At 36.9% G+C, this 12,116-nt stretch overlaps 1 protein-coding gene across 1 annotated transcript in view; it reads left to right on the top strand.

The window, feature by feature from the left end:
• The window catches only part of Spef2 (sperm flagellar 2), a 171,975-nt gene that overhangs the window by 85,623 nt on the left and 74,236 nt on the right, over window positions 1-12,116 (top strand). Inside the window, exons 16-19 of the mRNA XM_036206928.1 lie at window positions 2,054-2,162; window positions 3,245-3,402; window positions 4,258-4,419; window positions 8,410-8,460. Coding sequence (XP_036062821.1) covers window positions 2,054-2,162; window positions 3,245-3,402; window positions 4,258-4,419; window positions 8,410-8,460 — 480 coding nt within the window. The remainder of the gene's footprint in view (window positions 1-2,053; window positions 2,163-3,244; window positions 3,403-4,257; window positions 4,420-8,409; window positions 8,461-12,116) is intronic.

Raw genomic sequence — 12,116 nt, 5'->3', positions numbered from 1 at the left:
TAATAGTTTCTGTATTGACTGCTGATTATTGCAAAAAGGAGCTTCTCTGGCCAAGTGTGAGCATCTCAGATCTGTAGGTATAAGAATAAATATTTAGAAGGAGATTTGAAGGCATGATTATTTGGTTAAATAACAAAAGTAAGTATTACTATAGGACCTATGAACTTTCTAAAGATGGGGTTTTGGTCAGTTATACAGTAGCAAGCATGAACTCCATCCTATGTAGCAGGTTTCAAATCCACTTATAAAGCAATTGGTTACCCCACAATAGTCACCACTACTATTGAAACAGTGGTCATCTCTTTTCTGACTGTAAAGCTCCTTCAAAACATATTTAAGTACAGCTTTACAGGTGGGCTTGGTTGTTCATTTTTCCCTCCCTATATTCCTTCTTTCTCCCTGCCCTCCCATAAAAACCTGTTGGTGTAGAAGCTTCCTAAAAATACATAAATATATTACCAATGGGATTTAAATGGAGTCATCATGTAGTCAGCAAGATAATGATCCAAGTACGTATCCTATGCCACGAAGTAAAATTTACCTCCAGCCAGAAATAGGTTACATCTTGTTGAGACTACTTATTGACCCAGTAGTACCCCATAGAAACCCCAAATATCATAGGCTATTGACAAGACTTTTGATTACTTTCCATAACCTGATGGCAAGGCCATATTGCTGAATAAATCACACACAACACACACACACACACACACACACACACACAACACACACACAATCATAGATAAATAATAAATAGAGCATTTGCCCAACTAGAAGTTTCACGCTGACTGACTATCAATCATGGTACTTAAAAGTACTTTGCACAATGCCAAAGAAGGAAAAAAGCATCAATAATACCAATCTCCAAACCCTGTAACCCTGTAAACAAAGACTTGCCTATAAGATCTATCAGTGCAATAGGGCCACAAATGTTATGGGAGTAACCAACCACCTTTTAAAAGTTGAATTTAAGTCATACTATATGAGATGGTGGTACCCATACCTGACTCTACTTAAATAGCCAAGAATCCAAGACTAAATAGGTCAAGGGCCCTAGAAGAAAACCTACTATTATTATTCTGCTAAGAGAACAAAGCAATAGAATTATTCCTAATGCCATATTGCCAAGACCATAGATCAAGGCATCACACAATCCTTTTAAAATATACTCCTCCTTTCCATAGATGGGAATTAGAAAAGAGACACACAACTGGATAGTGCACAAAGAGTTAGATGCTTTGAATCACTTGGCCCTAAATGGGAGCCTTTATCAATCAGCTCCTCTAAAGGCTCAGGGATCTATGTGGAAACAGGGGCACAAAGATTTTAAGGACCAGAGGTGGTGGATGACTCCAAAGAAACAACATCATCCAGGCACAACAGAACTGAAACGCATATGAAATCATAGAGACTGTGATAGTGATAGCATGCAGTAACCCTGATGAGTAAACACAAGACACAATTGCAGCATAAAGAAGGGGAAGTAAACATAAAATCCCATACCTAGCTAAGAAGGTATTTCCAATCGATACCTGCTTGGAAAGGGAAAGCAAGATTTTTGTTTTTGTTTTTCCAATGGAGTGACAGTATGTATATATACCACATCAAAGGACAGGCCTCATACCCAAGAGTAGTTGGTCAACACAAAATGGACCCAGTATCTTTTGTTGTTGTTATTTCTGGGGTGGGGGGAGGAGAGAGAGAGAGTGTAAAAGCACACACATACATTTCGTGCATGTATCTTTTGTTTTGTTTTGTCTTGGTATTTTTTGCCCTACTGCATGTTTGTTTTGACCTTTATTATTTTTTTTTTGAGAATGAACAAGGAGTGGGGTAGGTAAGGAGGTGGGGGAGAATCTGTAAGGAGGTGAGGAAGGGAAAGAATATGATCAAAATATATTCTATGTAAAAAATTAAATAAAAACCCACTAAAGTAACATTAGACCAAAATATGGCCTTATCTACCTGGAACCTTGCAAAAATGTGTTTTGGCAGTAAGTAGCATTTTGATTGGTTTTGTTGATTATCTCATTAAGTAATTTTTGTATCATAGCCAAGGAAATCTCACATGAAATTTCTCATGAAAGCATTGGTCATCATGGAGCTTCTATAAGCCAAGATAAGAATGGGGACCGGAACTTAAGAGACCAGATACACCATAGGTCAGTTTTAAACTTTGTGCCCTTTCTATTTCTTTCCATTCAAAGAGGCTTTGAATAATAAGATCTACAAAAAAGGTATGTTCCCTACCATCGGGTCTTTCACAGGTAAAACAAAACAGGTTTTGGCACTGAGTGAAATATTTATATGGAAGATTTTATATGTGGAGCCACAGTTGTTATAGTATGGGGAAAGAAGCCAATCAGAAAATACTTACAAGTTAATTACAGAGAATTTGGCAAACACTTAGAAAATACCAATGATGATTATAGAATTTCAGAGCTGTGAGTCAGACCGGAAAAGTTTGTAGTAGCCCATCTGTTATACTAAAATGAAGTTACGTGGCATTCCTTGAATTGTGTGTAATTTTCCTTTGGCAAAGAAAATGTAGGCAAAATTAGGCAATTTCATGAAAGCCTGAGTGATCTAAAAATAAGAAATGAAACAGGAAGTGTAATTTGAGCTACATGAATCTGTCTATGTCCTAGGAATGGAAAAAACAAAAAAAAACATGATTCAAGAAACCTTTCTAGGGTTGGAGATTTAGCTCAGTGGTAGAGCGCTTGCCTAGCAAGTGCAAGGCCCTGGGTTCGATCCTCAGCTCAAAAAAAAAGAAAGCTTTTAGTAAAGTAAATTAGTCTGTGCCATCACTTCCTACAAAGACCTTTTCACTTTGTATGTTAAAGAAAAGAAATTCTATGGCCTATGGTCCTGTTAGAAGAGTCAGCAGATGGACTCTGCCATTATTAAACATGATGTTGTCTTAGGTTTTGAGACAGAGATCTGAACTTAAGTCAGATGTTTACTGAATGAACGGGTAGCATTTCCAAAGACTTTTCACTCATACTTCTAAAATTATAAAAAGTATCCCTTGATGCCACCAAACAAATTCTTTAAATTCAGTATTGCTCCATCACTTAAAGATTTCATAAAGTTGCTTTTTTGGTTTGAATTCCATTGGCAGGCTACTTCTTCACCATGGATTGTCAAATAAATCATGCTAAATGTCATTTTATGTTTAACATCTCTTTACTCAAACATTTAAATCAGTATCACATATTCACATAATATTCTGATTTTGCAGAATTGTTGGCTTCTTGGACAATTGGTCATCGTTGGAAGAGTGGTTTACAGAGCCACAAAATATTTTGACAAGAGTAAATGCTGAAGTGGATCAAGGGGCTTTATGCCAGAAAGTAAAAGAAATTTTTGATACTGAAATAGTAAATAAAAAGGTCAAAGGTAATTATATGTATATTTGTATGCACACATATTAAGTCATTGAGAATAACACACATTATATCTTGATAATATTCATCTCCTGCCCATCTTCTCACAGATCCACCCCCCCATTCAGATACCCACCCACATTTTTGTCATTATTATTTTCAACTCAATGAATCCAGTTAATGCTGTCTTTATATTCTCAGGCATGTGCTCATTCATTGGAGTAAGTGTATTAGACTTACCAGGGGCTGTCCCATTTATACCCAAACCCCCACATGCTATATCACATTGTTTTAAACCTTTCATTTATTGCTTTGTTTATTTTCATTTCTTGAGATCCCAAGATGATGTGGAACTCACTATGTAAGCCAGACTGGCTTCCAGCTCTCTGTGATCCTCCTGCCTGTGAGGCTTTCTGTGAGTCTCCTGGGAGCTGAGATGCCAGGTGTTCACTGCCTCTGAGGACTGCTCTCTTCTTAGGCATTTCTTGCTTTGCTGTTCTTCTAGATCACTTTAACTAATCCTATCTCTTTCCATTCTTATATTTTACTTGGACATTTGACACCAGATCCCCAGCATTTTCTTACTTTCCAAACACACACATACACCCAAATACACATACTCCATTACTCCCATCCTATAATAGTTACCATAACCATAACTATGAGGCAAAAAAAAAAAAATGGAAGAGCCCAAATTGTCAATGAATGTTAGGTATAGTACATTTGCTGTAATTTTATAGCAAATGTAATATGCAGTAGTAATTTCACTAATTATAATTTGGTAATAATTTTTATATTTGTTAGTTCAAATTAAATAGTAGGTACCTGGAACTCCTAATGCTGGTTTGTTTTTCTCATTCTTCTGAAGTTGATAAGAAACTAGAAGAAAAAGAAATGGATAAAAAGGCGGCATCTGCTGAGGCCCCCACTACTACTTCTCCCCTTTCTCCTGAAGCAGAAAAAGACAAGGACAGTCATTTTCACCGTGAGGTGTCAAAAATTTCTCCTGGAAAGGGAAGAACACCATCAGGTGACTGACAAACTGATTTATAACTCTGTCAGTTTCTTATTTTCATATAGAAAAAGAACGATGAGCTACAGCACCAGGCTAGATTCAGACATTGGTGACTCCAATCCTGTGAAACAAATATCCTCATTCAGAAGTAAAAGGCTCTTTTTTTTTTTTTAACTTTAATATCTATAGTGGTAGGAATACTACCAGGTCTTTCACGGGCAGGGCACATGCTCTACCACTGCGCTACATCCTTATTCAAGGAAAAGCCTTCCTACAGAGCAAAAACAATTGCTTAAAACTCTCAGTGTCTTACCTGTTCCACAGGGCATGTGGAGTCACTGTACTCAAGCTAGCTGCTTCGTACATAAACTGGGGTAGGAAGAGGAAGTTTGTGGAGTGACAAGAAGTGCTTTAGGTCAGAAGGAGGAAACAGCTGTCTGCTGAGCTACAGAAGTGTGTTTTTGTAAAAAGTGAGAACATTTGGATGCATTGAGAATCAGTACAGACAGGATATTCTTATATTCCTACAAACAACATTAATTAGACACTTGAATTTCTGTATAGCTAGTAATATTCAGTAAAGTGATTATAGAAAGGATACAGATGAGGCCAGCAAGGTAGTTCAAAGTCTACAGGCACCTACTTCGCATCCCCAGGACTTGTGCAGTGGAAATAAAGGACCAGGTCTCAAAAGTCATTCTCTAACCTCCACATGCTTACCATGGCATGCACATGCACACACACACACACACACACACACACACACACACACACACACACATTTGACACCTCAGTAAACTTAGATGTTCATAGAAAAAAGTTTTGTAGAACATACAGTTTAGATGAAATTTGTTCTAGATCCTTTGCCCCTGGAACTGTAAATTTAACATTAAATGACAGAAAATGAACATAACAAAATTTACACGTTCAAAATTTGTCCTAGTGATATTTGTGTGACACCAATATCAGTTTTGCATGAGACATGGCCTCACAAGTGGTTAACTGTGCAGCAGTCTAACTCAGTACCTATTCCTGGTGTGTCATAACTGTCTAATAATATTTTCACTGCATGGAGATTTGATGTATTTCTGTAGTTCTTTACAAAATTCAATGTAATCATAGTAAGCAAAAATTTTGAGATAAAGTAATGCAAAATAATGTGCTCTGTTTCATACAATTGAAATCATTTCAAGTGATATAGATAATGATGTATTAAAGACCGTTTTGCTTCAACAAATCCGGGCTTACCTAAATGCAAGATATGTAAATATTAAAAATGCTCTTAGCTAAGACAGTGAAATGTAAAGCCTTATATGTGTACACACACACACACACACACACACACACACACACACACACACATATATATATATATATATATATATATATATAATTTATTAGGAATTAGAAAATATAACTTAAAGATCTAGAAGAAAAATTCAAGCCTTTAAAATGTGATTTAGACTTGGAAGGCATTTTTCACATGCTGGAGAATTATCCACCATGATCTTTTGAGCTTTTTTATAATCAGAATATTGGTGTAAAACTGTGCCTTCCCTGATACCAATCTTTGGCCTTTCTGATTCTGACACGGTTTAGTATTATTATTAAGTTTCCAGAGGTTTTATTTTCTGTTTCAAAGTTGTAACCCTGAATAGTGCGCACTGGAGGAGTAATAAATGTGTTTTGGCTTCACTGAGTGACTGTATCTGTCTCTTTTTTTTTTTTTCCACCAAGGGCAGGGGTAGTCCCTGACCTTAAATATCTATACAATGGTTCATTTCCACTTTTCTAATTACACTCAAGCACAAAGCAATACTGATGGGATGTCGTAGTGTGTAGGGCATGAGAGTGTAGAGAGCTGCTAACAGAGAAATAAAAGTTTGCCCAAGCAAGTTAGGGCTTCTGCTTTACTTTCCCCTCCACTCTCCCCCCCCCCACCACCACCTCTTGGTTTTTCAAGACAGGGTCTCTGTGTGGTTTTGGTCCCTATCCTGGATCTCGCTCTGTAGACCATGCTGGCCTCAAACTTATAGAGATCCGCCTGGCTCTGCCTCCCGAGTGCTGGGATTAAAGGCATGTGCCACCACTGCCTGGCTGTTTTACTTTTTCAAGGAGAAGGTTAACATGAAAAGAAAATAATATTTTTTTTAAACGACACCCAGAACACTAGTATGAAAATTGGGAGAGGAGGCACAGTACACTTAATCCTAGCAGATTTGTCCAAATACAATTCTATAATAGAGATATCCATTTTTTACATGCTACAATTGTCCTTAGGATTCAACCTTCACATTTGCCCTCCATTGAAAGGTCTATGACGAAATCTGTCATCAAATGTTAGTATTTAATTTAGAACTAAAGTTCTCAATATAAAACAATAATATCCATGCTATTATTTAACATTTTTTAAAATTTTTTTTATTTTTAGAATGAGCCTGGTAATGCAAACACATAACCCCAGGATTTGCTAGAGATACAAGGCAAATGAGGTATTTAAGGCTAGTCTTGGCTATATAGTGAGTGTAAGGTCAGCCTGAGTTACATGACACACAAACACACACAGTGAGATTTCAGAACATATTTGGAATGAACCTTTAAAATGAGAGAGTACAATACTTCCAACAGAAATAGTTTCCACCCAAATTTATAAGGTCAGTGTCTTATTTTATTAGTTTCTGTCATCTTGTGCTAATGGACAGAATTAATTATATATATTTGGTTACTGAGAATACTTTAATCATAAATTTTTCTAATTATTAAACTTATTTCTTTAAAACAATTGCCTGATCCAAATATGTAGATATCTATGAGATGTGTTGTCAGATATATGTATGTTTAAAAATCCTTTTAGGTAAATATATTTCAAGGATAATCCTGTATGTCATTTACTTATTTATTTCTATGGAATTTTGGCTGTCAGAGAGGAAATATTCAAATGAAAGTAACATGTATTTACAAAATTTTTAACTATCACTTTTAAGCATGCACAAAATGGATAAGATGAGCTCTCTACATCATAATAATTTAAACTGTCATACTTGCTCATTAAAGAAAATATATATCCCAAGATCAAGAGAAGGGACTAATTGAGCATTCTGGTAACTAATGCAGCATGTAGTAGTAGATATTTTTTTAAGGACTGAATCCTTATTTACTATTTAGGAGACATAGTATTGACCTCCAGATTGTCCATTTCCCATTTCCTTCTTTCTGCAATATACTTTTAACTAGGTTCTAGGGAATGTAAGATAAATGCCCATATTATCCTTTGCATTGTAAATTCAAGCCCATGAAACTGGACATACACAAGTCATTAGGCAATACAGTGCATGGCCAAAAGGAGAGTAAAAATATGTCAGATCAGAACAATGTTTTTATTGAAATCTTTCTCAAAGTGTTTCATTTGATTAGGGATCTGTTCTCACATTTTTAACATTTTATGATGATGATGATGATGATGATGATGATGATTACTGTGTGTATGTTGCATGTGTCTGCATGGTGTGCAAGGTGTGGAACTTGGAGTCAGTTGTCTCTCCCCACGTTCCTGGGGGTTCTCAGTGTTGAACTCACATCCATCAAGCATCATCAGGAGGCAAGCACTTCTACTTGCTGAGTCATCGTGCTTTGGGTGACCTAGTCTTTTTATGAAGGTCATTTTGTTACAGTAAATTTAAATACAATGCGTGCTTCAAATGGATTTGCAATTTGCCTTAAAAATTCCACAATCCTATTACAGATTATTAACAAACCTATCACTAAATATCAATATTAAAGCTAAGGTTAAACTTATTAGCATGGCAATATAGAATATAATTATGAACAACATCATTCAATAAGAGTAAATGTCGGATCTGTCTTCAGATTGACTTCAACTCACAGGGGGAAAAAAAACCAATCCATTTGATGCTGTTCACAAATATCATCGATTGCTTAGAGATTGAACAGCCTAGGCTATTGAAGTAAGTCACCAATGATATTTCTGTGTTGAATTTTGTTTAGAAATCCAGCATGGTAAGCAAGACTCTCAACATGAAGTAAAAGGAAAGAAAGGTGAGACTGCATTCCAAGGAAAGGTACAACAAATCAAGTTAGCGATTGTTACATGTGTTCCTGCATTTTATAAGTGTCTCAGTGAAAACAGCCACAAGGTACAGCAGGCCATCGGGTGACTGCTTCTTTGGGGGATTTATTTTAGCTCATTCCAAAGAAACCAGCCTCAGGCTATGTGCGGCCTAGTGCTTACCCAAGGTCATGCTGAGAAAAGTGATACTTTTAAGAGATAATGGAGTGGTTGCCTAGTAGGCAAAGTCATCATCGTAGGTATTACAGGTGTTATCCACAAGCTAACAAGCATTTTGGCACATAGCCCCCCTCTTTCTTTCTAACACAACAGAATAGAAGTAGAGCTAAATCTTTACATTGTATCAATAATGACCAGCTATTACATTTTCTGAAATGAAAGGATGTCATTTTCTCACCCAATAGCTCATATATGACATCCTAAGTGAGAAATTTCATTTGAAATCAAGGAGCATGGAAAGTTGCCTTCTACTGAGTGAGTGGTTGTATAATGAGTGTGTATTTTGTTTGTTTCCTATTTTCCTGTCTTGGCTGTCTAGAAGTTTAGAGCCATGTAGCTGGAATTTCCTCCAGTCCTGCCTGGGCCCGGAGCTGCTCAGACCCAAATAAACACACAGACGCTTATATTGATTAAAACTGTTTGGCTTAATGGCTCAGGCTTCTTGCTAGCTAGAACTTGCACTTAAATTAACCCATTTCTATAAATCTGTACCTTGCTAACGTGGCTCATGGCTTTTCAGTATCTTTACATCTTGCTTCCTCTGTGTCTGGCTGGTGACTCCTGACCCTGCCTTCCTGTTCCCAGAATTCTCCTCTCTGCTTGTCCCACCTATACTATACTTCCTGCCTGGCTACTGGCCAATCAGCATTTTATTTATCAACCAGATCAGAGCAACACATTCACAGCATACAGAGCGATATCCACAGCAGAGCCACAGTAGTACCTGAGTATTAAAAAATATGAAAGGGTGGAGACCACAGTGGCTGCCCTTGTATTCTCCTGGTTTTGATCTTATGTTTTAAGTGGCATTATTTTCTGACTCTACTTTCATTTAGACTTATCTGTTTTGCCTATTTGTTTGAAATAAGATAAATATTATTTTTGAAGTACAGAATGAATAGTTTGTAGAAAACATCTAGGCTCTAAAAGCACATTAGTTAGATTTGTGTTGTTGCTATAGCAAACAACTAATTTAAGATTGAGGTGCAATGAATATGTAAACTTTACTTCCTTCAGGATACATTCCCAATATTACTGTCTTGCGATGTGTACTTTTATTATCCATCATAAATTGCCAAGGTATTTTTAGTCTAAAAGTGAGTGACAATCATAAAATAATCTAAATATTTTGCTCATCTCAATACATATATCAGTACTACATATATAAATACAGTCTTTAACAGTCATAATTATATATATATATGAAGTTCTTAATATTTTAAATTAATACCCCTAATACTGTCATGATTATCTCATAGGCCATTGTATTGCAATTTTATTTCAATCATCTCTTAATTGTTGTTATACACATACACACACATATATATGAGCTATATATGGATATTTATGCTGAAAGGAACATCCCTTCATAACAATATAGTCAAAGACAATTTCATCATGATAATGTCACACTGTAGACTTATGTAACTAGAGGTAGTTAGTGAATAAACACTGAAATATATTTTTAATTGAAATTTTAACTGCTGTAATTTATACTCAGCTCTTGATTATTTACAACAAAGCAATTTCTCATTTATATATTATGTAACTCTTGCTTTTTAATTGTCACCAAATGAAACTCAAAGGATGTATTATTATACACCCACCAGAAAGAGATATTAAGTACACATAGACATATTTGACACCAAGTCCTAAATTAGACATAATAGTATGAAAATTCTAAGAGCACCCTTAATTGGAAACATACAGACTCTAAACAAGCCATAAGCAACCATGCAAGTTCAATAGGAAAATATATGCTTTCACTAGCTTAGTTTAATTAAAGCATTTCCAGCTTTTTTGCTAGCTTTTAATTTTCTAGTTTATGAGGGTAAATAATGTCTTTTTTCTATTAAATTTTTAAAATTTATTTTACATACCAACCACAGTTTCACCTCCCTCCCCCCCCCACCTCCTTTCTAACCAAACACCCAATCCATTACTCAATGTAAGGGAGTAATGGGAATCCACAAAGCATAGCATACCAAGTTGAGATAGTACCAGGCTCCTCCCTCCTGCATCAAGGCTGAGTGAGGCATCCCACCATAGGGAATGGGTTCCAAAAAGCCAGCTCATGTGCCAGGAACAGATCCTGGTCCCACAGCTAGGGGCCCCAGAAACAGACCAAACTACACAACTGTCACCCACATGCAGAGGGCTGTTGGTCGAAAGCCCACAAGCTCCCACAAGCTCAGGTAAGCTGTCCCTATGGGTTTTCCCATCATGATCTTGAACCCTACCCCTTGCTTATATAAGCCCTCCCCCCTCTCTTCAACTGGACTCCCTGAGCTCAGCCCAGTGCTTGGCTGTGGATCTCTGCATCTGCTTCTATGGATGAAGGTTCTATGGTGACAATTAGGTTCGTCACCAATCTGATCACAGGAGAAGGCCAGTTCAGGCACCCTCTCCACTATTGCTAGGAGTCTTAACTGGGGTCATCCTTGTGAATTCCTGGGAGTTTCCCTGGCACCAAGTTTCTCCCTGACCCTATAATGGCCCCCCCTCTCAAAATATCTCTTTAGTTGCTCTCCTGCTTTGTCCCTCACCCAACTCCACCATCCAGATCTGTCATGTTCCCATCCCCTATCCTCTCCACTCTACCTCCCCTCACACCCCCAGTTTACCAAGGAGATCTCATCTATTTCTCTTCCCAGGGTGATTCATGCATCCCTCTTAGGGTCTGCCTTTTTATCTAGTTTCTCTAGGGCTGTGGATTGTAGCCTGGTTATCCTTTGCTTTACATCTACTATTCACTTATGATTGAGTTCATACCATGTTTGTCTTTCTGGATCTGGGTTACCTCATTCAAGATGACTTTTTCTAGTTCCATCCATTTGCTTGCAAATTTCATGATGTCATTTTTTTTTTAAACCACTGAGTAGTACTCCATTGTGTATATGTACCATGTTTTCTTTATCCATTCTTTGGTCGAGGGACATCTAGGTTGTTTTCCAGGTTCTGGCTACTATGAATAATATGGCTATGAACATAGTTGAGTCTTTGTGGTATGATTGAACATCCATGGGTATATGCCCAAGAATGGTATTGCTGGGTCTTGAGGTAGTTGATTCCCAATTTTCTGAGAAACCACCATATTGATTTCCAAAGTGTCTGTACAAGTTTGCAGTCCCACTAGCAGTGGAGGAGTGTTCCCCTTACTGAACATCCTCTCCAACATAAGCTGTCTTCAGTGTTTTTGATATATTTTTTGATATAAAAAATGAAATTTAGGGGCTATTGAGAGAGGACCCATATTTCATTCCCAACATCTACATGGAGGCTCACAATCATCTGTAACACTGGTTTCAGGGATTCTGGGGTCCTTTTCTGACCTCCACAGAAATGTAGTACACTTATATACATGCAGACAAAATACTCAAACATTAAATACATAAATGGAATATTT

This window comes from Onychomys torridus, chromosome 15, assembly GCF_903995425.1.
Source record: "Onychomys torridus chromosome 15, mOncTor1.1, whole genome shotgun sequence".
Classification (NCBI taxonomy): Eukaryota; Metazoa; Chordata; class Mammalia; order Rodentia; family Cricetidae; genus Onychomys; species Onychomys torridus.
Note: the sequence above shows the minus strand (reverse complement) of the source record. Positions and strands in the feature narration are given on the sequence as shown.